The sequence below is a fragment of the Pseudopipra pipra genome, chromosome 1 (genome assembly GCF_036250125.1).
Source record: "Pseudopipra pipra isolate bDixPip1 chromosome 1, bDixPip1.hap1, whole genome shotgun sequence".
Classification (NCBI taxonomy): domain Eukaryota; kingdom Metazoa; phylum Chordata; class Aves; order Passeriformes; family Pipridae; genus Pseudopipra; species Pseudopipra pipra.
The window spans coordinates 34,751,332-34,778,354 of record NC_087549.1 but is presented as its reverse complement, the minus strand read 5'-3'; the positions used below and the strand labels follow the sequence as shown (position 1 = coordinate 34,778,354).

At 38.8% G+C, this 27,023-nt stretch overlaps 1 protein-coding gene across 2 annotated transcripts in view; it reads right to left on the bottom strand.

Moving 5' to 3' along the window:
• ARFGEF1 (ADP ribosylation factor guanine nucleotide exchange factor 1) overlaps nt 1-22,231 on the bottom strand; it is a 98,689-nt gene extending 76,458 nt beyond the window's left edge. Inside the window, exon 1 of one of the 2 annotated variants that reach the window (XM_064651363.1) lies at nt 21,378-22,231. In XM_064651363.1, coding sequence (XP_064507433.1) covers nt 21,378-21,501 — 124 coding nt within the window. In that variant the 5' untranslated portion in view covers nt 21,502-22,231. The remainder of the gene's footprint in view (nt 1-21,377) is intronic. The other variant, XM_064651369.1, reaches the window with a different exon arrangement.
• Between the last annotated feature and the right edge of the window lie 4,792 nt (nt 22,232-27,023).

Here is a 27,023-nt window from a genome sequence, read left to right as displayed (position 1 = left end):
GACTTTGCATTCTTTCACCCAAGTATTCTAGTGACTGCCTCCAACATCACACAAAATATTTGGCAACCAAGAGATTAAAAAACCCCAAGTTTTCATCATTAACAATACTGACACTGTCCTCCTCCATGTCAAGGCATCTGGAAATCCTCAAAGACATAGTAGTCTAAAGGTACTTGTGCTCACTAAGTTACATAAAACTAGAAATTCACCCTTTATTTGAAGAGAACTTTAATTAACTACATTCCCAACTATGTAATAAGGTTATTACACATATGGTAACAGTTTAATTACAAAAATTTACCAAACTGGAACTCACACTAGTAAAGCCATGTAAACTTCATAGGAATAAAAGAAGTCCACAAAACAATTTCTCCCTCAGTGAGATAAAATTCTAAGCATATCATGCTAAGTTCTCCCCCAAACAGGTTATTAGAATATATTTCTAAATAAATACCTGACACTTGTTTTTTTCCAGATATCTGTTAACTTCAAGCAGTGTCAAAAAGTCTCTTGCCTATTCAGCTAAAGTAAGGAAGCATTAACACCTGAAAGCCACTAGCAGACTTCAGAAAAAAACTAAAATAATCATGTCTAAGGAGACTCAACAACAGAACTGGAGAAGCATCCAGCCATTTTTAACTCAAAGTCCATTGCATTCAGACAATAACAATCCAGAGATGATCTCTGGGGGCAGCTTCTGCCAAGTCAGTACATCTAAGAAAAAACGGCAAGTTTATGTAAAAACACATGCTGCAAATTTAGCACTTGCTTTTACCCAAACATTGTTCCTAACAACTAAACTGCTTACAGCTCTTCCACACAGCTGAAGATTTGCCAAGACACACACAGTATCCAGAACACACACAGGGATTTTCTTTGCCTTCACCTCACTGCTTCTGAACTACTCCAGCTTCCATAAGTTTTCTCATGCTGAAGATGTATAGAGAAGAGTAACTAGCAAACTCAGATTATGGTACTTTCCTCTCTCATTTCTTTTTTACCTATAGCAATATAATTAACTTTCAATAATTTTAACACATCCCTTTTCAATAGTAAACCATATCAGTGTATGCAAATAGCAAACAAGACAAAAAAATGAAAGCTTTCTAATAAGCCTCGCTGGGATCTCAGATCACCACAGAATAATTAAACAGTTTAGTACAATACTGTAATTCCCCTAGATTATCAAATCAGGTTGACCTGCCTCAAACTGCTAGTAGTGCATGCAAGTTCATTATAGGAAGACAGTACTGAAACAATCAGTATTTTGGGTAGCCTGCAAAAGAAACCACTCCTTATGAAAGATGAAATTGCTCCTTACATGGAATTCCCAAGATACATATGATAGCACTATGTCTCCCTGTAAATCCTGTAAACAGCTTCCTCCATCATGCCTTCCAGGATGCAGAGAGATCTCTTCTCCCTTCCCTCAAATCCTCTTGAACGTAGGGACTAGAAATACAGATGCAAGTGCAAGCACATATAGCATCAAAGTGTGAATTTTACCTGTATACATTCTTCCCATTGTAGAATACCATGAGTGTTTCTTCTCCCACAAAATTCCTGAGCCCAGGCTTTAGCACAGGCCTTCATCTACAGATTATTTACACGTTTGTATGACTGTTGGTATTTGCTGGGGCCAATTAACCTTCCATTATAGCTTGTTTACTCTGTCTGCAAAATTACAGCTCGCATAGCTATGGTACATGGACAGAAAAGAGCAAAGATCTGTGCAGATTTAAGAAAATTGCTGCTGGGGTCTTCACTTAGCATTTATATAGTAGGAAATAATTTTTGTACAGACAAACAAAAGAATCTTAAAGAGTATATTTGAACACTTCAACTTGCTTTCCATTCCAACATATTATACTATTGCTTCTTCATGTTTACAGGTATTCAAGGAGTAACTAAGGAAGCAGATTAAACACGCTATTTAAGCAGCAGCATTCCAAACAAACAGCAATTACATTTTGAGTCTGATAACTTTTGATGAAAATCTGTGTAAACTCTCTTCGCTGTGCTCTACTGAACCCTCTACTCAACTGAAATGCCAAGTCATACCTCATTGTCTTTGAAAAACATGGAGTAGCAACCTTTGAAGCACATAGAAAAATATTTATGTGTACATACACACAAGGTAAAAACTCAAAAGTCACAAAAACAAACTTTGTACAAGTGAAACGCTTAAACCTTAGATGACACTGGTCCTCTGAAGAAAGTGCTAATACAATAAAGGAACATTTTATGTTGTTACTTCCCATGCCATATTTTCTGCTAAGGTAAAGGTTTGCAGCAAATCCTGTTGGAAGTCTTTCTCTAATTTTATATCTGCAATTCAAAAGATAATATGTCTGATGGGTTTTTTATCTGTGAAGCAATCTTCTCACCTATTCTCCATTTTCTCCTCAGCCCTTTTTAGACACTCATACAGAACTACAGCTTGTCCCCAGCCCTGCTCACAATACAGCATTCAGGAATATACAATTCTGGTATAATTTCAGAAACCTGAATGCACAACCTGTCTTGATTCAGTCAGCCTTAGTACCTGCTCCTTCAGCTTATTAAATGTGACATTTTCAAATAACAAATCACTGGCAAATCTACAGAAAAGCAGAAACTACTCTAGTGGCTTCATTCTATTTAAAATTAATTCAGAATAATTCAATCCAGTGGGTCTTTATAACTGGATTTTCTGTAATCTTTCTATTTGCTAAACCAAGTTGAGACTACTGTCAGTTGCTTCACTGACTACTTGAGAAGAGGAGGAGGTCACACATTACCAAGGATAACTGAATTGTAGTCATTATTAGTAGCATTTATATTCTAACACATGGCTGAAAAGCTCATTTTCTGCAGCAGTAAATTCCTCTGCTTCCCCTCAATATTATATGGGTCCCTATCCCTTATTAAATCTACAGCAAACTCTCAGCAGTATCCAAACTTTTGTCTTTTCTTAGATCAAAATCAAAGAACGGAAAGAGACCCTTTATTTACATCTTTAAACACAGCTATGAGAAGAGGACAGCCATGTACATTTATTTTAATCAAGCACAGCACACCTTTCAAATACCTTGTTCCAGCCTCCTCCTCCTGCCTTTGTATATCAGTTTCAAGTCCAGAACTCATGGCACAAGTTGCTGAAAAGGTGCATTAATATACACCAAATACACACTGACATAACCAGATTACAGACAGGATCTTGCTTAGAGATATAGTTTTTCAATGTGCTTTAATCCAGTCTGAGGGTGACCTCCAAAAAAAAGTGGTTGCCTCCTACACCACATCTGTCTGTGCTTATTTGCACACTCCTTATACAATCACTACCAAAGCACCAAGCTTTAATAGCTTGACAAATTCAGTTTTCATTGGGTCAGTGAGCTCTTTCAACTCCCTGTAGACTTACATGGTCCTGAGTTGCCACGTGTGCATCATGTTTTGGGAAAGAAGAGCTGGAACAGAATTGCTCATTGCGCTGGATGCCTAAAAGTATGCTGGAATAAATATACTGCAAAACCCTATGAAGTTTACCCACTATGTTTCATCAGCGTTACTTTTTTTTTTTTTAAGTGAAGTAAGTTTTGCAAGGACAATAATGTTTCTTTATCGTGAAAGGGTCGGGAAGTCTGTAGCTGTATATTCCTCTTCATTTTCACAATGTGTATGTTTTTTCTGACCCTTCTTTCTCATGTCACACATTAAAATACTTGTGAGTTGCATAAATTCTGATTCTAGAGGCTACAACCCCAGCAACAGCTATCCACATGGAGGCAGGTAGCACATTGTGAAAATAGCATAAATTTAACTCCACTCAGTTATTTTTATTCCTTTTCTTGTAACTTTTGCTGCTTAAAGAAAGTAGGTAGCATACATAAGCTGTGCAGACAGATGAGGCAACCACTACTCAGAACAAAGGACGACTATTCAGCGAGAAAAACTTACAATGTTAACTTGCTAAACAGCAAAAACTTTTTTGCTACTTAACATCTCTTTCCTCCTGACTGCATTATCAATCTGAATTACAGTAAGCCAGTACAACTGTCCGTGCATGCCTGCTATAAAATTGCAGAGGGACTTTACCAGTTCAAAAGTAACAAAGTAACACTGGATTAAGAAGGTAAATGTTAAAGTTTTTACCTTAAATTTTAAAGGACTTCAAAACCAAACCAAAGCAAAACCAGCATGTATCAGTTCCTTCAGCTGTTTTTGCCATGTGGCTAAGGGCAGGATGGAGAAGAAAACTAATAAGAAAACAAATGCTTTAGCCAGTATTACTACTGCTGCTAGGGAAATATGGTTCGTTAATTTATAAAGGACTGGAATTATAGAAAGAATAGAAAATTAAATTCAATGGAAACATGAGAAACTGTGTTGAGGGGGATAATTAATTTCTTTACTAAAGAATATAAGAGGACAAAATACTGCAGAGAAACAACCAAAATAAGACAGATCCCCTACCAGAGTTTGATCAAAGGATATACTACAATTATTCAGGTTCAGATAACTATATTTTACAGAAAAAGCCATTTCACCAACTCAGTGCAACAGTATACAGTTCAGTATAAAAAAGGATTCTTACCAATGTCTCTCATGAAAATACCAACACGCTGGACTAAGAAAAGCACTGCAAGTCTTCGGAGACAAAACAAAAAAACACCAGAAAAAACAACTTCTCTGCCTCAGTAATCGATTTTTCAAATATTCTTGCACAGAATCATAATTGCCATCTAACTAACTCGTAGCAAGGTAAAAGAAACTAACTACCAATTATAAATTCCATAACAGAGGGATTATAATCAGCATAATTCTTGAGAGAAGTCAAGCTTATATTTATATACAAAGTACTCTGTATGAGTGAATTCCTGCAAATACCTGTAACTCCCCCAAAAAGAGTTGTGAATCTAGTAATTGAATTAAGTTTCAAATTTAAGGGAGGGGGGCAAGGTTAAGCTTGAAGGATGATGCAATTTAATGGTCTGAAATAATACACAACTTCTGTAGTCTCTCTAGAATAGTTCATGCAAGATGACAGACTCACCTCCACTCTTGTTTACCTGAGTCAACTGATGGAGTATATTAGTTTCTCAGCATATTCATCAAAGAGAAAATAGAGTGGAAAACCAGGACAGATATTCTCAATAGCATGTATTGCAGAGAGACTCAATACACTCAATCCTCCTATCAATTCTCTCAAATGTTCATTAGTTCACTTGATTCAATATTTGCTCCAGTCAGCAGAATTGTGGTTTGCAGCACTGCATGCAAGAGCAGGACTGCACACACTCTCTAATCCTGGTGGGTTTGCGCTTCCTCAAAGCCACACAGAAACCATTAGCTCTGTTGTTTAAGATTGTGAAATATATTTGCCTAGTTCTAGAGAAGGTGAATCATCAGTAGCTCTTGATTTGCCACAGCAGCTTGATATGTTGCCCTCTGAGTTCTTCTGCTGCAAACTTTAAGCAACATAGCTGATTATGTATGACATTTCTGGTGAAAACTATCAGATATGAAAGAAATGTAGTATCGTGCCTTACAAAGAAAGTAAGTTTGTAGTAATGCATGTTGTGCCTTTTAATATCAAGTTGGGCTTCCCGTCCTTCTCCTCCCTCATTTTTAAGGTCAGAAGCTCAAGCACATCCCTCATACTCTGCTTGGAAATGTATAAGTTTCAGGGAGGGGAAAAAAAAAAAGAAAATACATATATGTCAGAAACAGAAACAAATTTTGCAGACATAAGATTACATTTGAAATAGGGAAAGCATTTTGAATCAATTCATTTCCATCTGCCTGAAAAAGCTTATCTGAAGTGAAACATATCCAGAACAAAATCCTGTGATTTGTAAGTCATCTGAAGGGACACAATGAGCTTCTCTCTGAAGATCATCTTTAAGTTTGACCTTTAAGTTCAAAGCAGGCAAGCATGAGCAGTCTAACTAAAAAATAAAAAAATAATAATAAAAAAAAAAAAAAAATCAAAGACCTGATAGAAAGAAATTATCTCAGCCCTCTGCAATACAGTTGCTGGATTCTTCCACCATATCCGTTCCCATAAGTGAGAAATTTCTCCACACTCACTTGCAGTCAAACAATGTGATGAATAGAAGGCTTAACAGAAACAAGTCTCTTAAGTATCTCAGAAACTCTTAAAGTTTAATTTACCATTTGTAATTGTTTGCATTTACAGCTAAAAAAGTATCTAAACATTCAACAGAACCTACATTTAGAAACACAAAATGTCTCATTCAAGCCAAGATTCAGCTTGATATATATGATGTTTGTCCCTGTGTGTTCCACGCATGCCATCTGCCCGACCTCCTGCAAATGCAAGTCGTCAATGCAATTAGGAGCTGAGGAAGCTGTGCAGCAGATGGACCAGGAGGTGTGCTTCAGGACTTGCCCAAGCATTCTCCAAAGCCAGCACAGAGCTGATCAATAATCATGGAATACCAGAAATTAGACACATATAAAGGCCCCTAACCTCAGGCATCTTACTCTAAGTGAATCCTGTTTCAAGAGTTTATGCTCTAATAAGGGAATTAACAACTTAGTAACAGAAGTGACAGATAACATGAATTTAAGTCACACAGCCAGTTTCTAAATTTTTCCTCGGCACCAATACTCACATATTTTAACAACAGTATTACAGTTGTATACATAAAGCACTGCATTTACATAAATTATGACAGAAACTCAAAGAAACAAAGACTATTTTCACTTAAGTACTTGGGCTCTTCATGAATCAAAATTTTAAGGCCTAACCAAATATAAACTGGAAAAATCAAGCCACCCTATATTTTGCAACAGTTGAGCTCTCCTTGTGTTATACAAGCATTCTGTTCTTCCTGCTTCAGATACAACACAGCTTTTTACACCTACATGCAAAGTTTAATTCTAGAGTTACTGTATCTTCAGTTCATGATGCCATTCCCAGAACAACAGTATTTTCAATCACCATTTCACGTCATAAGACAGGGATTTGTATGCAGTAGCTCTAGTCCATTTAGTTAAGAACAAAAATGTCTTTTTCTTTTTTAGCTAAACATACATTTTAATACATAAATAAACATAAAAAATATATAGTTTTGAACACCCAGTTCAAAAGCTATTTCACCACAAAGTGAAAAATAATTTCAAATGAGGAATGAAGGTAACTAATTAAGCTTGACAGACAATGAATGTTTCATGAAACACATAAGCAGATCCGTGTCCAAAGATGCTAACAGAAATGGAGCATCCCTATCCCAGATTTTTAAATATAGTTAGTGGAAACTTTAGCAACTGGGGAATAAACACAGAAATAAAATCTCAAAACATTAGACTGTATTGGAAAAAAGGTACAAGAACAGAAGATTTTTCTTAAACCCTTGATATCTAGCCTGCATTTTGCTTTCATGAGTGGCCAACAGCATATGCTTAAGTAAATGCAGACTATAAAAGCAGGGCAAGAATGCTGCAATAGTTCCCTCCTACCAGCATTTAGCCATCTGTGGCTTATACTCTTCCTGCACAGAGACTGTTCCTCAGGTTTGACAACCCTTGTTAAATTTTCATTTAATCACTTTTCAAACAATTTTAACTTTTGGTATGAATGTAATTACAAGCTGCTGGAAAGAGCATTTTTTTGCTTTACTTAAATAAGCTGGGTTCTTTACAGGATCTCTGGATCTACATTATGAGAAATTACAATCAATTATTCTCTTCTCATGTCTATACCACTTGCAATCTTAAAAACTTCCTTTATATGCATCTTTCTCATTTTTCCCCTCCAGGGAGCAAGAAGCATAGTCTGTTCGGTCACTTCTGGAAATCATTCCATCCTTGCTGACTTCCAATGCATCATTTCTAAGACCACTGTCTCTCAGGAGCAGCAGAGAGCAGAACTGCAGATGGAACACATGATATCTTTATAAAGTGGTGTTAACAGTTCAATTTTTTTTCTCTATTGTTTTCGTATTTGTCTTTTTGACAAAAGAATCAATATTCTGACTGAATCATTCACAGTAATTCAAATGCTGCACACCCCACCACTACAGATAAAAAAGTCTGTAAGAGTCCATGCTTGTGCAATTTATACCAGTTTCCTCCTCCACTCACATGGGTCAGTTTGCCTTTAACAATACTCCACTAGAGCCATTTCATGTGGTCAGAACTGCACAGCTGCTGGCTTTAGCAGGTTGTTTGTACTCTGTTAAGTATTTTGTTTTGTCACCTCACCATTCACCCCAAACCACCACAAACCTCTAGAGAACTGAAATACCTCTCTGCAGGAAAAGCAGTTCATGTAATCCTTGACAGCTATGTACCTTCAGAAACCTTGGGTAAGCAACCTGGCTGAGGTTTACTGTAAAACTGGCTTACATTACACTTCCCTATACACAGATCAACTCTGCCTTGCAGATTTGGGATGGCAAGTTTCCCCTCCGCAAAGTTTGCACTGATTCTGCCTCACCAAAGTACACACACCCATTGCGTTCTCGATCAGTTTGCTACAATTCAGATTTGCAAGGCTGAAGTTCTCAAGATTTCTTCATCCCTTATACCCTTGGCACTTTTTTTAAAAGAAAAAAAACCCCAAAACACTGACTCTAGTCTCCCATTCCTTTACTGGCAAGCCATGAAATTTAAAACGTATTAAATTCAAGCTCCATTAAACAGTTCAGTAATTTTAGATTTTAGACCCTTTAAAAACTCCTAATACTAACAAGTTAATAGGAACTTTAGTTTCAACTTCAAATTGGGATTTTTTTATCCTGATTTGTTTCTTTTAATTCCTCTGTGGGAAACTTCCTCAGCTTCCATAAACAACAGAAAAGTTAATTATATATTTTGGCCTTCTTCAATACTTTTATATTCCCCACACACTTTTGAGACGCTATTATAATTTACAAGAACAGATGTGGGTGTGCTTTCTTTGCTATTTGTTCACACCTGCTTTATCGCAAACTTTTCACGAGCTTTTATCGATACCCGATATACACTAACTGTCAACAAACACATGACGAAAATCAGCTCTAAGCATTTTGGCCCTTTCAAAATGTCCTCAATCTTCTATCACTCCTTTTGAAATAAAATATGGACTTCAGTGAGTTTTTTTCAGGACAGCTATGAAGCTGAATTTGAGACTATGTTTGAGCACATAATGATGAGAATTCTATTACAGAGAATGCTATCAGTTCTTCAATTGCTGCATCTTAAACCAATTCCTGGGTTCTGCTCTAGAAGGACTCAAGACCTGTTCAATACATCTTAACTGAATGTTACCTGTCAATGCAGCTGAATTTATTTACCTACCATGACTAAGCTTTCTATCAAGTACAGCAAATTAAACATTCATACCTACATAATCAATGCTCTGTAATTAAGACTTTTCCATAAATTATCCCTACTCATTCCTGGCCTGTTAAGACAGCATCCACATCTTAAAATTACTGACACTTTCTCGGCTGACCATTTTTAAAGACTTCTGCCATTCATATACTAGCAAGCATACATTTCTTTTTGATGTAGTTACCTATTGATGAAACTATTTCTTGACACTTCTCTGTTATTTTCTACTATGCTCTATTTGCCCATTTGCTTGGTTGGTGACAACCGAAGACTGAAATAAATGTTTTACTAATGCTTTGTATTTATTCTGGCAAGGACAGGCTGCTGCTGCAGAACAAGACTGGCATTATGTTTTTCAGTCTTGTTTCTGGATCGTTTGGCAGTACAAACAAAAGCTACACATCCCCTCTTCACACAGCCCACCTCTTCAGTAACATTTTGTCATGTAACATGATCCTTCAAACATTCCTGTTTTTTTCTTTAAAAATTATTTTTCAGGAGTAAGCACACATGCATAGCAGTGATGATGCATCCTTATTCCATATATTTTTGAAGTATAACCACACATTACTATTATATACAAGTTTCACAGTTTACTCAGGGTAAGAAAAGTAATTACACCTCTGCTGTGCCCTCCATAAACACAAGCATACAACATATTAAACAGGTGTAGTATACATACAGAACAGACTCATGGAATAAAAGAAATCCTGGCATATGATTATTCTAAGCCAGCCATATGAGCATATTTATCTCAAAGTAGGTATTTATTTTAGCTGCTAGAATATTTTTTAATAAAATCCGGAGTTAAAACTGATCAAACTATGGGTAGTAACCCTCCCCACATCCTGCAAAAAGCATGAACATTTATGCTTTTTGATTATCTTCCTTATGAAAGGAACAAGCATTTGCTATAACATTTTCAAGGTCTATGAGGTTTCCATTCACCTTTCTGTCAAGCAATCAGAACTCTGGTTTGTCAAAGACAAGACACAACCAAGGACAGTAAGATCTTGTGCAGTGTTAAGTTCTAAGAACAGTTAGAATCAATTTAAAAGATCCCTTCGTATATGAGGAAAAATCTACACTTTATTTTTAACCTCCATCCTTGCTGTAGATGAGTACGTTTTTTCCCCCATTTGTAAATGGGTAGTTTAAAAGGCAATTTAAAAGTTGGAAATTACTAAGTTTTGTTTCAGACTTAAATACAGGATACTTTTAAGTCCATAATACCTTGAGAAATGGCAAAAAACCCCCAACATATGCCCATTAAGTAGCCTGCTCACTGCAGTAACTTCAAAATCAACAAAATACATGACACTGCAAGACTCTTATCCATTTCAAGTACTAAAACTTTAAAGGTCACATGTAAGTCTATACATGGAATTATACTACTAATTACAAGAGCATTAAGCCACCTCCCTCCTGCTGTAGCTTGGAATTGTAAGACAATCATTATCTTTTCCAGCTACAAGAAGATAGGCAGACCACAATTTAATGCGTGTCTATAAAATTCATCAAGTTATATTTGACAGCGGAAAAAGAAAGGATAACAAAGAAGCATGGACTTAAGTTTATTTTCATGTCTATGGTATGCCCCTCAAAAAGGTTACAACCATATCAAATTTGTAATTTTCACCCACACAAAAGTTTGTATTTGTAATAGAAAGTTCAAACTTTAAATCTGAAGTCCTGATGTGAGATGTTTCAAATGAAGCTTTCAAGGTGATCACTAAAGTCCTAATTTCTCCATTAAATTCTGATATAGAAAGCAGCTCAGATTAAGATTCTTGAAAGAACAAAAGAACTAATAATATGAGTACTGAAGTACTTTGAAATCTCCAGTGTGGCTGCTGTCAATACAGCACATATGCATTAGATTATTAATACAACGAAACACTAATTCTCCTTGTTCCTTTATTTACATCCATGAAATTTTTTGAGAAAAGTTTAGACCACATAAATTAAGACAACTACTCATGTGACAACTAATCTTTCTTTTCTCACATGCCAATAAGAAGACAAGTGGAAGGCAAGATCACCACTACACAATATTGTTAACTCCATCCATGCTGCAAACTGTGCTACTAAGTGCTTCTTTTACCACTGCTTACCAAAGTGTGAAGAATTTAAGGCATTCAGTTCCATATTTACTGGATCCACTGGATCCATAGTTCATAATAAACTATTATGAAAAAATTTATTTGCTTTAACAATATAATTTCTATTTAATGGGAAGTACTTATACTTTCTACTGCATTGAGATTGTGCCTCTTCTACTTGTTCTTTAAGAGCATTTTAGGATATGCGGTTAAATAAAAGCTGTTATAAACAACAACAGTCAGCCAAAGAACCTGTCACCTGCCTCAAGTTCATCACTGAAACCCTGGACAGCAGCAACCAGGCAGACAGTAGCTTCTGCTTTCATGTGATAAGGCGGTGAACAAGGATAAAATGGTCCAAGTACCGCTCTTCCTTCAATGTAAAAGACTGTTAATAATTTGAATGCAGATTTGGTTTTGAGCAGGACTCAGGGATGGAGGTCAAACTTAGCTCCTCTTGTCTTCTTTTCTGCACGTAAGATACAAACCTGAAGCTTCTCAAACATTGTTGACCACCACAATCTGTTTTCCCCACAGTGTTAGGTACAATTTTAAAGAAAACTAGTTCTCTTTACAGCAAAATTTCTAGGCATTCGAGATCTATTTATATGCATAATTATGCACACATAATCACACAAAATAAAGTGCCATGTCTTAAATCGCAAGTGGAAAACATCTAAGTGTCTCATTTCGCTGCAGGTGAAGAAAATTTTAATCATACGTCTCAGACACTTAGGCGGTCTTTATCCAGCTTTCAAACTTTCATGCAAATGCTGCAGCTGTCCTGTTCCAACAATTTTACTTAAGGTTATAAAGCTCTGTTTCCATTTCAAAATAATGAAACCAGAGGTTAGTTTATTCCTATCTATTTCCCCATACACCACACAGGATCCAGTACAGCATTCTTGCAAACATCACAGTCATTAGCCAAATGAAGCAAGCCAAGTTAAGGCTGCATTTTCCAGCTTTCCTGAGTTGCAGAAAAAGCCCAGTGATTTTATGCCAGCTGCTCAGTCCATGCAACAGTAACACCCAGACCTTTCTACACACTGTTAGCACCTGCAAGGTCACTTGCCAGGCATGTAGAGGTGTTAGTTTTACATGCAACAGAACCATACTTTTGAAAAAAAAAAAAAATCTTCATTTGAAAGGGCACTCCCATTAGTTTATGCTTACAACCTGCATCAAAAGTACACTGTTTTGTGCAAATATCTGTGTTAATTTTTAGCACATTACTAAAATTAAAACATGATAGGAAGCTACCGAAGAAATCACACCAGTGGCACATTACTTATTTTTAATTTACAGATTTGAAACTCTGAGAGTGTACCTCATTATATACAAGCCCTGTAGTATAAAATGCTATTTAACATCTTCAGTAAACCTCAATATTTTTATCTCAATTTCAAAGTCTAAAAATATCTCCTCCCTAGTATCTCAAACTGCAAAGCTGCACAGTGCAATATTGAAGCATGCTGGTCATTCAAACATTCCTAACAACTAAGTGCAATGCTAACTGACATTCAGGAGTCACACATGTACTTCAAGATGAAAAAAAAAAAGCAGTAAAACGCTCCTGTATCCAACACTGGCTAAAATCTCTTGACATGAAATATTTACAAACCTAATTACATTTTTATTTCTAAATGAAAAGAAGGAATAACATTACAAAACCTGTTCAAGATTATTAGAACAGCAAGTGCTAAAGACAGTACATGCAGAATTCATATTATTAATGGATCATTTTTTTGAAACCTATCTCCCTTTGAGTAGGCAGAAAAGAGAGCTTGAATAAACCCATTTATCTCAATGGTGAGTATTTTCAATTATCTTTAAAATATAATTCTTCTGACATAAGAAAAGCATGAAATGAAGAAGACTGAAGAGCACAGGAGAGCAGATATGATCCATTTGAACAAAAACAAGTATTAAATAGCATAACATCAATAACTGTGCAATCTGGTACCCCATGAGTATACATGATAGATAGAGTACCAGGAATGCAGGGAGAGGAAAGAAATGAAACATTCTGAACTAAAATCACTTCAAAAGAGAAAAAAAAAATGTCCAGACCAATCATGATCTAAATGTCTTATTAAAAGACACTCTTGGGTTTGGAAATAATTTAGTTCTGCTATTAAAGCATGTATACAGTTCTAAAATAAAAAGCTCAGACAAAAAACCAAAAAACCCACCCATGCATGATAAAACAGCTATAAGCTGTATCAGGTAGAGTTAGTATTATAAGCTCCACATTCCCTACCCAAGCTTCCACATTGCTCTTGACTACAGCATTGTACTAAGAGCTCAGCATCCTCAAGGCTTCAAGTTCTTTTAAGAACTCCAGCTTCCCAACTGAAATTTCATCATCTACTAATACATCCGCACTAAAAATAAAATTTAAAACTTTAAATTAAAGAAAAACAGCCAGCAACACCAAGCCCAGAAACTCCTGAAGGAAACCAAGCAAAATCTCCAACACCAAGAAGAATTCCTAAAAGCTAAGACCAAGTGTGGACTGGAAAGAAGCAACATGAAGAAAGGGGAAGGAAAACAAAACCAAAACCAAACCAAACCAAACAAAAATCCCACATCAAATTTGTCAGTATTTATCAATTCAAATGAAATTTTATCAAGTCTTTTTTTAACAGTTTGGCAATTTTTACTGTTACTCATCACCGAAGAATGCAGGGTTTACAGAAGACTAAAATGTGCTGGAAAAACTCAAAACTGTAGAGGGCCTGCCTTTTTTTTTTTCTTTAATCTTTCTCAATACTTTGTTGACTATCAATTTTGTTCTCACTCATATCATGTATCAGTCACTCCACCTCTTTGCCTGGGATCAACATTAGGCCAATACACAAGAAATTACATAAGTAATTTCTATTCATACTTGTAACAATGCTGGCACAGTAGCTGATGTCTTCCAGTCCTTTGGAATTGTCTTGGCATCCTATGATTGATTAGAAATCAATAAGAGAATTGTGCCAGATATTTCAAACTCTCGGATCTTCACAGCCTATTTTTAGCATCTCTTTACATCTATGCTCAAAATGGAGAGTATCATATAACAAGTATCATCAATGCCTTACCCCTCAAAACAGATTTTTATTTAACATTTTCCTGTGTTCCATGAAGATATCTATAAAATATATAGGCTAGGTGTTGTTTATTTGGTTTGGGGTTTTGTTTATTTTCTTAATTTTAGATTCTGACATTAGATGTTTTTCATAGGAACACTACATACCATTTGTTCAATTATCCTTGTACAATATCATCTTTCTATGAAGTCCCACAGAAGCATTTTATGTTTTCCCTGATTGTTTGGAGACTTTTGGTATGTATGTGATTTTCTTAAAGGTCTGGTTTGCCTAAGAGTAACCTATAGTTTCTTTTACTATTTTACTTATGGAAATGAACCACAGATTAACTAAGCTACACACAGAATGTGTAGCTTGGTCTGTATGCATCCGACTAACACAGCTATAACACATTATTTTCGGCTTTCAGACACACACAATAGAGTTCTGCCTTCTTTAACAAATAAAAATTATCACACCTCTTACTCAACTCTGTCTGCTTGGTACCTCCCCTCCTTTCTTGAATTCCGCAGAGCTGTGTTTCCCAAGTCCCTTCAGCCTATGATGCTCTACTGACAGTAGCTGTCTTTCCTAGACCAAAGTATTTTCTTTCTGCAAACCACGAATTTACACGTCACACAGGAAAGCTTTCGTCTGGATGCAGAAAACGGGAAACTCCTTTTCCCTGCCCACTCAATTCACCAATTTAGGGCTGGCTGTTACAGAATTGAATGAGAGTCATGTACAAGTTCGCTGGTCTCACTTCCTCGCTGCTTTTGTTTAAAATGCAGACTAATCAACAACCCAATAAAAGTATCAACACCAATAAAACACCCAAACTGACAGCTGGGTGCCCCCCAAAAAGACAAGCCTTCCTCATCTAGCTCTTTATAAGTCCATGATTTTAGCTAGGATGTTTGCCAAGAACAGGGAAGAGAGACTGACTAGAATAACACTGGCTGATGCTCCCTCTCTGTGAACACCCATGTGACAATCCTTCCTGAAAACTACACAAGTGAACATATTTAACAAGGTATCAAAATACTATCTCAATACCAGTTGTTCCCTGAAGGATTCCAGAAGAGGTCTGGAATGTTCACCTGATGTCAACAGTCAAGCTAATTTTTTTTTCAACTATATGTGAAGAAGACTCACAAGAACGGACACTGTTGACATCCTGAATGAATGACACAGTGGTTAACTGGAGACAAGAACTAAGGGAAGAAATTAAAAGATGACAATTACAGCAGTAATACACTGGAAGTGTGCAGAAAGAAAAATGAGCAAGAACAAAACCCCATGAAACAGCAAAGATAGTTCTTAGAAGAAAGAGATGCATTCTGGTCACAAAGCAACAACTTCTCATTTTAAGCTTCAACATTCCAGTTGGAGCTCTAAAATATGCAGCAGAACAGAGGTATTTAAAAGCTGTCCTGTGTCACAAAGATATGTTGAAGTCTTTCAAAATTAAATTTTAAAAGATAGTGAAAATCGATGCTAAAATTCAAAATACCAAAGGCTCTAACCGAACACATATTTCAGAATGAAGTCAAAGTTACACCTGAAAGAAATACCATTTTTATCTTCCAAGACAAAAACCAAGTATTTGATACTCATTATCCATTAACATTTTTCCAACCCAGATACAATCCACCTTGTTTTCTACAAATGCGTTCTTACATGCACGCTGCCAACCATCCCCTATCTCGAAGAAGCTCATCAGCATTACCATTCTGTATAGCCAAGATCTGATTGCATTTTAAACAATAAAAATTCCCACTATACACAACTTTTCTTAAATTAGCCCCATAAATTCTACATAAACAGTACCTTACACATCAAACGCAGAAGGCAACCTGGAAAGCAGTTTATGGGGCCACCCAAACTTACTGTTACCAAGTCAAGTTTTAAATCTTTGCAACAGTAGATGAGACTGAAAGCCTGCTAGTTAAACCCCAAGCTTAGCAAAGCAAGCAAGAGGAGGGAATGGCAGCTGTAACTTTTAGGGGTTTGGTTGTTTTTTTTTAAATATACATCTTGGGTTTTACTAGCAAGAAGTGTCCATTTATCCTCCTTGCTTACTTAAAGATAAATGTTTCAGAAGAACAATTACAACCAGAAAATAAATTTTCTATGGACAATAGTGACATATATTGTGAAAATACATGCCCTTAGCACATGCAGACAACAGACAATGGTACAGACCTCTTTGTATTCAGCAAAGACATCAAAAATTCTGACCTTTGGATTCTAAAAAAGGACAATTAGTTCTCACGAAAGATGGGAAGGCAGCCTACCTTCCTGGGTAGGAATAGCATCACTATCCAAATTACTATTCCTGGAAGAGCATCACTATCCAAATTACACTCATCCTCAACTTCTCCAATAAAATTAATTTCAGTGCAGTAACATGATAATGGTCTTCGAAATGTATTTTTACCTGTCCATCATAGTTTAGGAAGGTATTTTCCAATGCACCCAGCATTTCCAACACACAGATGCACTTCAGTACTGACTGTTAACCTAACTTATTCTAATATACATGATCATATGTATATGTGAAGGACACAAGACGACGAAACTAGGATCTAGTAAAAGGGTAAAAAGAGAGACAGAAACATGTATGTAGGTGAGACTTTCCCAGGTCATTTACAAATCTGTGCAGGTAAGGATGTAGATGAATCTTCCCACCCCTGGGTAAGTCCTACTCCAAATGTTACCTGTTTTCACAAAATCTAAGATCCACTGCTTAATTATATCCTGCTGCCTCATCTTCCTACACGTGCACGTAATGGCAGCACAAACTGAACAGAGCTGTTACTTTCACACTGCATGAGACCTACATCATCCAGCAGGATCCTTGCATGACAGACTAAAATAACCAAAGGAGTGCTAAAGAATCTTTCAAAACTAAGTTCCAGACCTCTTTGGTTCGTAGTTCCAAGAACTCCAAGAAGCACTTGCACACTTTTCTTTGAAGCACGTACTACGTACATATCCACGTCATTTTACATTACTTGAAGTTTGGAGTTTTATGGAAGAGTTGCTTCACTCCCAATTTGTAGTTGAATTAGCAGCTTTTATACAAGTGGAGGATTATGGTTTGCTTAGCTTGGTCCTATGAAATCACCTTTCCAGGCAGAAAAATACACACTCCAGATTCTGACACAAAGCACTAGAGCAAGTCTTGTTCAGTCTACTAAAAACTTTATGTTCAGATGAGGATCTTTTGCCCTCCAAAACCTTTCATGGATTATGCAAACACAACGTGTTTACAGTAAAGTTTCCTATACTGTAATATGCCTGAAAACCAATACAGAAACAGCAGTGGAGGTAACTCACTGGAAAGCAGCTTTTAAATCTAATCCTGCTGACAGCTTGCTGCCTAATGCTTTCTGCAAGTGGACAATTTTAAGGATAAACTCATTCCTTACCAAGATTAAGAGTTGTTGCTATGCAAATAAACAATATGAAGTTCTAAATTAGGTCTATTACATTAAGTGACTAAAGAAATGTTATGTTTTCTACACAGAGAGAATATCTTTCAGAAAGGACAACATTACACGAAAAAAACCATTGAACTCGGAGTCCACTGTTCTGTATTAATCCAGACACAATCTCGTGAATCATCAAACACAGGATACTACAAGTATCAGGCTTAATTTCATCCCTGTTAAAAAGCCAAAGAACATCTATAATTCAGGTTGCAATACTTAATTCATATTTTGCTTTCTTATCTTCTAATAGACTACAAAAATGGTCATACTAGAAGAATCTCATTTTAATACCTGCTCAGAGGTCAGACTGTCACAGTAACACACACCAGGGATGTTGCAGGCTTTTTTTTATCTAAGAATTTGTAAACCAAAAATAAACAATGTATAATCTTAACTCAATTAAGTGCAACAGCACAGATTTATAAGAAAATATATGGAGATTAAAAATGACAAAAGGACATTATTAAAGATTCTTTAAAAAAAGATTCTTAAAATAAAATATTCTTAAATACTCAGTCTAAAAAGCAGAGCTGCAATTTGTTTGCCTATTGTACAGGAATATCGTATTTCTGGTCAGTGCTTGCTCGTTTCTCAAATACTTCAACAGGATCTTATACAGACAATGTAAATAGTGGATTTAGGAAAAAAAAGAAAATATTTCAAAAAATGAAATAAAAAAGAGCCTGGATTAGTAACAACTACTAGTTAGAATATCTGACATACTACTAATAAGCAACATTTTACTACAGACATGCAATTGGAAAAAAAAAAGACCTTAATGGCTGAGTTTTGTATTAATCAGATAATTTCAGTGAAGACCAATCAACTAAATATTCAGACTGAAAAAAAAGGTGTTGATTTGAAGATATGTAATTACTGCCATGATTTTTCAAAGTTATCTTTTTATTTAACAACCACAAAAAGAAAATCCAATAAAACTGTAAAGTCAGACTTTGCCAGATTTAACACCAAATTGAATTTAAATTACTATTTTACTAATTTTTTATCATTAATGTTGTTGCTCTCCAAAATAAAGCAATTTCTCAGGAATAAAAAGTCTGTACTCCTTGCTTAAGGTGGCAAAGAAGCGTCCAGTTGAAGAGGAGTCTCCAACAGATGAGGAGTTAGATGGACAGAGCACAACATGTGCATCCTACTTGCAAAACTGTGAAATGCTATGAAAATCTCAGCTCAGCTTTCACAACCAGTTGCCCCACATGTGAAATAAGGATGATACCTACTTTCCTCTGAAAAGCTTTTTATAGCTAGACATGAGCACTACTCAAGAGTTACATATTGCCACTTCTGAATTAGGAGTCTATCACACACAAAACCAGACAATGGACCACACTACGTTTAAAATCACCAACCAGACTTTGTTGTGCCACAACTGAAAAAAGTTTATTTCACTAAGACTCTGTTAATTAAGATCACGTCTGATATTTTTCAAGTTCATGAAGCCCTCCTATATACTTAGATAATATACACAGTCTTGTATGTCTTCTTTTCTGCTTCAGTGGCTTTTATATCCACATCATATTGTTTTCCTATTAAGGCCCCAATCACACGATCAGATCCATAGGAAAAGGTTTCAATGAAGCTGTAGGACAAAAATCACTGGGATGTGTGCTTGGGGGTCTCAGTTTACAAGACATTAGATGCAGGCTGTACAGTCTAGAGGGCTTGTTTTATAATCTGTGTAAAACACTGGATGGAGCTATGCTTGGAGGGATCTGGATGATACTTAAGACAGATCAAGCTACTGAAATAAAGTACAGCAGAAACACAAGATTAATATCAATGTCTAATTCTACGGATGACATGCAGGCTGGATATAAATTTAGTTTAACAATAAAAACCCAAAAGTTTCTCTGTTGTATTTCTAAGTTGAATGCACAGTCTCATGTCAACGGAACAGCCAAAGGATTACCAGTTTAATCCCACCTGCATAAATCATAAGACTACTGTTGTCACTATTCTAGTGACAAGTGAAAAATGTAAGGGAAAAACTCTTTCTGATCAATTTTAATTTTTAAGAAATAAATAGTTGAACTACGGTTCTTTCTGCCCTCGATCTGTCAGGCTCTTTTACACACAAAGAAAACAAGAAGAGGATTGTTCTTTTTTGGTTGTTTTTTTTAAAGTACTATAAAAGACAAATTAATAGAATGACAAAAAAAACCAGCATGAAATTACTTATATTCATTTTTAAAACAAGCAAGTTTCAGCTTCATGTTATCTCCTCAAACAAATCCATTTAAACAAACATTATTCCTGCACAAAGTCAAGATAATTATCTCCAAGCCCAGAAACAATTACACCAGAAAGGGAGGGGCATAATCCATTTATGTATTATTTAAATAAACCAGGTCTTTCTCCAGAAGTCTTTCAGTAAATATGTCCATATTTTGCCACACAGGTTCAAGCCCTGCCTGTAATTGTCATGTCAGAAATGTGAAGCCCAAGCTGGCCTTTTACGCTGCCTGTTATTGGATGTGTACATGTGCTTTGTACTATCCAGCACTGGTACTTCCCTCACGCTCCCAGACAAGGTGGTGCTGACACAGCTGCACTACAAACTCAATACCCCTCCTTCGGCCCGAGGCGGGCAAACGTTCCCACTTCTTGGGAATCCAACAACATGGGGGGCTGGACTAGATGATCTCCAGAAGTCCCTTCCAACCCCAACAATTTTGTGATCTTCCGTGGCCGCTCCAGCTCTGACATGCACGAAGGAAACCCCCTTCCCCATCAGTTGTTTCTCCACCAGGAACGACTCGGTTAAGGTTCTCCTTGGCACATCTCCCGGACCATCCTCTCCCTCTCTAGCCTTCTTTCCGGCTGCGAAGGGCCACCAGCTCCAGACGTGGCCCGGTGTCATTGTCTCTGCTCTCTGCCACCCCCGCTTCCTCACCCGTCCCTCCTCCCCCACCGCTGCCTGTCACCTGCTCCCTCTCCGCCGGCCGTCTGCTTCCAGGTCAGCTCAGCTCAGCTCCCTCTCTGCCTATTCATCCTGCGAGCGGGGAGGAGGAGGAGGAGGAGGAGGACCCGCCGGGCGCTGCAGCGCCCTCGCCGCCGCTGTCAGAGCGGGGCCCTGTGCGGAGGGGCCGCTCCCGGCGATGCTCGCCCGCAGCCCAGAGCACACACACACCGCCGGGGGCCTGTGGGGCTCTGCAGCACGACGCAGACCTGTGCCACGGCTCAGCCCGCAGCCTCACTTCCCCTGACCCTTCCCCGCCGGGCACCCCCTCTGCCTCGTCCCCCCAGAGGATCCACAGCCCCCCCGCAACACAAACACACACAGGGAAAGCGGCCCCCGGAGCGCACCCCGACCTCTGGCCGCCCCTTCCCTTCCCGCCCGGGCTGCGCCTCACCTAAGGCCACCTCGCATGCTTTGCGCAGCTGGGAGTGATGCGCCTTCTTCACCTCCTTGTCGGCCAGGATCTTCTCCAGGGCCCGGGTCAGAAACATGTTTTTCGTCTTCTTCCCTTCATACATGGGCGCGAGAAGAGGAGGAGGCGGAGGGCGGGGTGAGGAAGAGAGAGCAGGACACCGGCCGCTCCCGCCGGGAGCGCTGCCAGGGGCCGCGGCGGGCAGGAGGGAAGGGCTCCCTCGGAGGGCGCCCCGACGCCCGCTCGGCCGCTCCCCCGGGGGAGGCTGGAGTGGGCCCGGGCAGCGCCGACAGCCAAACCCCGCGGCTGAGGGAGGACGAAACCTTCTCCTCCCTTCTCCTCCCCCGCCCCTGCTGCGTGTGTGCGCGGACGGCGCCCGTCAGTCCCCGAGCCGCCCCCGGCCCGCGCCCGCCTCCATCAGCACCGGCGGCAGCAGCAGCGGCGGCGGCGGCCGCAGCAACAACCTGCCCTCGCCATGTTGGAAGGAAGCGACGTCAGGGCCGCAGCCGGAGCGGGAGGAAGCGGCGGCCGTGTCCCGGGAGGGAAGGCGGGCGGAGGGAAGCGAGAGGGCGGGGGGCACTCGCCTTCTGCCCGCCCCGCGGCCGCGCTACAGGTGGAGCGGATCCGCGGGAGGCAGCGGAGAGGGCGGCACGGGAATGGCTGCTGCCACCTGGGAGCTGGATGAGGAGGAGGGGCAGGACTTCCCTTCCGGGCCACCAGCGCCAGGAGGAGGGGGAGAAGGAGGAGGAGGAAGAAGGTTTCCCCGGGATGCGACACTTTCCCCTGAAGGGCGGACTCCTCCGGGACTAGGGCAAGGGGTCTCCCTCGGAGAGGAGCTGTCGTCCTTCCCCGGCCGCCGCCTCCCGTGACGAGAAGCGCCCAGGGCTCCGGCTCCCGGGGGCAGCGAGCGGGGAGCAGCCCCCGCCCCCACGGGAGGGAGGAGCGCCTTGGGTTGCGGGACGCGTCCGGGCTTCCCGGGGCGTTCCTTCAGCCTCCAACTCGCAGGGTTTGGGCTTCGCCTCCGCCTCGTCCTGTGGCCGCCTGCCCGCACCCGTCCTCGGCCGGGGATGAGCGCTGCACCTGCGGGTTCGCATGGTGCCCTTTTCTTATCGCCTGCATCCTCTGCCTTTAAAATGCTGTCATCCGGCGTTTTTTCCCATTGCACGTGCACTAGGAATACAAAGCAAAAAAAAACCCAAAAAAACCAAACAAAAATCAAAAAGCCAAAACAACAACACACCCTTCACTTACAAGTAAACAGTGCCTTTTGTGATTTGTTACTTTAATAAATCGTCGGAAATTTTTGTAAAGTTATGGAGGGGGGGGATGTTGTTATATTTTGGTTTGGGTGTTTTTTTTGCTTCCGTTCTTTGGCCCTTTTCCCTCACAGAGAGTGAAAGGGTAATCTCTTCATGCTTGGTTTGGAGCCAAGAAAAGCTCAGATTGAAGCTGACTAGCTGCAAAAACATCATAAGGGCCAGCTTTTGCACTCAGAGGTGGCGCACCAGTATTTAAAAGTAGAATTTGGCACTAACTGAAGCCAACTCTGGTTTGGAAAATTTTTACCTGATTAAAAAAAATAATTGGAAATGGAAGGACAGAATTTCTACATATAACTTTTAGTCAGAGTGGGACATGGCTATAGCATCAGTGTGCAGAAAGCAGAGATGGTTGTGGAAACCGGAGGCCATCTCTGACCTTGGAGAACAGAGAGCCAGCACACAGGAAAAAGGTTATCCCCAACTAACTTTCCCCGTCTGTTCTCTATTTCTGTGGTCCTTCTGCATCAGTCTTCCTAAATTAGTCCCAATCCCTTCCTTATCGAGAATTTGAGATAGTCTGTCCAGGCTGTCATGCCTCCATGCTAAGGCCTTGTAAGCAAATCAGCCAGTTCATTTGAGCACCTGTTTCTTGGTCTACAGTGGAACAGTTGTGGCTGCATTAGTAAAGGTACAGTAATCCCAGCCTCCTAATGAAGAGGCAGCTAATGTTGCTCAGTGTGGCTTTAACCAGTTTCCCAAATGAAAAATTACTTGTGTCAAAATGACTTGCTGCCTCATAGGTACCTATATTTGGACTTTTTAAGGAATACCCTGGCACAGGGAATTCTACTCAAGCTATAGCTGAATGGTAGGCCCAAATGTTAGAGCAAAATGCTTGTTCTACTGAAATTACTTGATTTGTACCAGTGGCTTTTTCTGGTCACTGTCAGAACCCTCAGGCTATTTTACTAGCCAAATGATAAACAATACAGAAAATATTAAGAGGAAAATATGTGAATTTAGCATTATAACAGCTTTGTGAGAGAGTTAGAAGTCACATCACCAAGCACATTGATTCCTGAAAAAAATACACAAGTTTTTAAAATTACCATATTCAGATTGCGTTGGTTTATTCAAAATACTGTGTCTTCAGCAGCACAATTGCTAAGCATAATGGAATTATTTCTACTAATTTATTTAGTGAAAACATTTTGCTTGTCAGTTAAATATCAATTTTTTTTTAAGTATATATGCAAGTTCAGAAATGCAGATGTCAAAATAACTGGTCTTTCAAAGCTGTGCACTAGTGACTACGTGGCAGGAGTAAGAATTTCCTTGGAATTCTTGCTGGTGGTTTTGCACAAACCACTTGAGTCCAAATTTCCTTAGCCAAGTCTGAGCTTGCAAGTGTTATTTAGTAAATGGAGTTTGCTATTGATTTTCACAGTCTATTTAGCAGAAATAGACTTGCAATATCATGAAGACAATGGGTATCTGTACATAAAGAGCACTGAGCACTGCAGTTATCTGTTTTGTTCATATTAATGTCTGTTTTCATGTTCTGTACATAAGTTAGTTTTACATGTAAAATATGTTTTAGTTGAGCGTACAAAATTGCTGCTGAAGCATCAAACTACTGGAGAAAAAGACCTGTTAAATAGAGACAGTTTCATGTCTATTAATCCTGCTCTAATATGAATAGATTAAACCGCTTGTTTTGGTTTGGGTATTTTTTAATGTGGTTTGAATCTTCAGTTTCTGTTCTCAGGTTCAAACAACTGCTGCTCTCTTGACTCAGTTTATAGCTTGGCACAACTGGATATCTACATGCTAATCACAAGGTAATCACTATCCAAACCTCACAGCAGTGTGGAGCCCGTACTGAAGGACTGCATCTGAAATTACACAGGAAGATCTTATAATTCCCCCGTCCAGTAGGTCAACATCCAATTTCCTTCCAAGAGTTGAGTCAATAAGGATGGAAATCACAGGGCAACTATGATATAAGCATTGGAGATAAAAGACAGTCCCATGTTCTCATTTAGAGCCAAGATATGAATGGTGATCAACTTGACTGAGTCCCAATGCTTTGAATAGTCAGTTGTTATGACAGCTCGATGTACTAGGTGAGTCAGGTATTAAGATAATGTTTGGTCAATTATAAGAAAAATCATGGGTCTTTAAGGAAGCATTTTGAGGGCAGATTTTGTTACAGAGACTTATAGGCCATAAGGAACATGTTTAACTCTTTGCTGATTACTTTAAAAGCTAGTGGTTTATGTCTAGTGAAAGGAGAATAAGAAAACTCACGAGAAAGAAAAGGTGAAGATTTAGAATATTTATCTTACATGGATTCCTAACTAAAGATAGAACTATAGAATCATTCGATTCTATAGAAACGACCTTTAAGATCATTGAGTCCAACTGTAAACCCAGCACTGCCGAGTCCATTACTAAACTGTCCCTAGGTGCCACATTTTAAATAAATACAGATCTTTGCTTTACTAGTAATTGGCATCAGTAAATGTCTGACCCAAGGACTGTAATCCTCACAGCTACAGAGATCCCTATTCAGTTGCTGGTGAAGTTCTGAAGGTGTGGAAAAGGACTGGTAATTGTTTTTTCTGCTCAAACCACTAAGTGTGGTGGGAATACGTATGAAATATTATAGTTGTCCAATCAAACCTGAGAAATGTTTTGTGGCCAGCAAAAAAGAAACATGTTGGTATGCATGTGCTAAAGCACAAAAGTATTACTGATTTTTGGAGCCTTTACATTTAAACATAGAGCAGCATGAGAGAAAAATTGTATTTGAGAAACGCTGCAAAAATTATTGTCTAGTAAGTTTTTATTTACAAGTTAATTGGAATATTCCAAAAGCCATTTATATTGTTTCATATATTTAAACTGTGGGTGTTAGATACTTGTTTAGTAAAAAACTGTAGAGAACTTTCCCTGTGAGAGGGAACAATTAGCACCTGCTTCTGATGGGTTTATGTACCACAATTGTATGTAGTGCTTGTTTGAAAATGCTGAAAAACTAGGACTTTTAAGCCTTTGCTTAAAAGTCACATGGGCAGTAAAAGGGCATAGTAAAAGTGCAATCTCATGCTTGGAACAATCTGATGATTTTCAGCTGTTCAGCCTCCCAAAGGGAACTCTTTCACCTATATGAACTCTCACCCCCTTTATTGTGTTGGTCCAGTTGTGCAACTGTGCAATCTGTGGTTCAGCCAAAAATCAACCTTATAAGAAAGTTAGTTTTCAGTGGGATCAGTGAATTGATCAGACTTACCTGCATATTCAGTAAATCTTACAAAAGAAAGGGAGCAGGGAATGCAGGTGATGAGGAGGACTGGTCTGCTGCTCATGGTGGTACTGTCTTCTTAAATCATCTTGATGAGCTTTGAAACAGCACAGTAGTGTTAGACTGTGATCACTTTAAGCTAGAATACGACAGAACTACCACTAAAGGATGCAATCCTTTCTACTCCTACCTGTATGTTTCTTGCTTCCTTGGTCAGTGTCAGCATTTGCATTGCATGTTGTGAAATATGTGATGAATTATATTCAGAATGTAATTAGATTGAAATTAACCTGACAAGAAACAGACTATTTTTTAATCCAGATGTATTCCATATCCTGATTCATCAGGCAACCTCACAGATGTTTGTGTTAGCTCAAGTGTGAGGATAACACAAGAACAGGAACAAGAAAAAGGGTAAGAGGAGGGCAGGTTAGCTTTTCTTTTTTGCAACAGTATCGGTTTATGTCAACTTTAAGCATTGTTTAAACTACTACTTTTAATATAACTTTTCTTGAGTATTTCCATTGTGCAAGAGACCACTCAGCCCTGTCTCTCTGTGTAACCCCATATATAGGTGGGATGGGTCAAAAGGACCAGTGTATGTGAACCTCTAGTTATGGTGGCTCAGTTGTCACCTTCTTTAGTTGCAGAATAATGCTTTGCATCTGTTCCTGTTCTGTTTTCGTGCACCAGATGCAGATAATCAGTGCGTGATGGATCAGAGTCCAGATGGATTTGACAGATGGGAACCTGGAACAGGAGAGAAGCTGTGATTATAGTCTGCAACTGCAGGCACCTTGGTGGAGAAGGTTCTAAGTCTCTTACTGAAAGCATAAGATTTAACAGGTCTGCTGGTGATGCTTGGTCATGTAATACTGAGGTACAAAAGAGGCATTTCTCTCTGTCCCTTTGTGGACTACTAGATATGTCACCCTAGTAAAAATAAGTGAACCATAATTCAGAATATTCACTGTATCCATTAGGCAAAGGAGCGCAATCTGTCAACCAAACTGCAAGAGATACACTCACCATAAATGTACTTTAATATTTTTAGTGGGG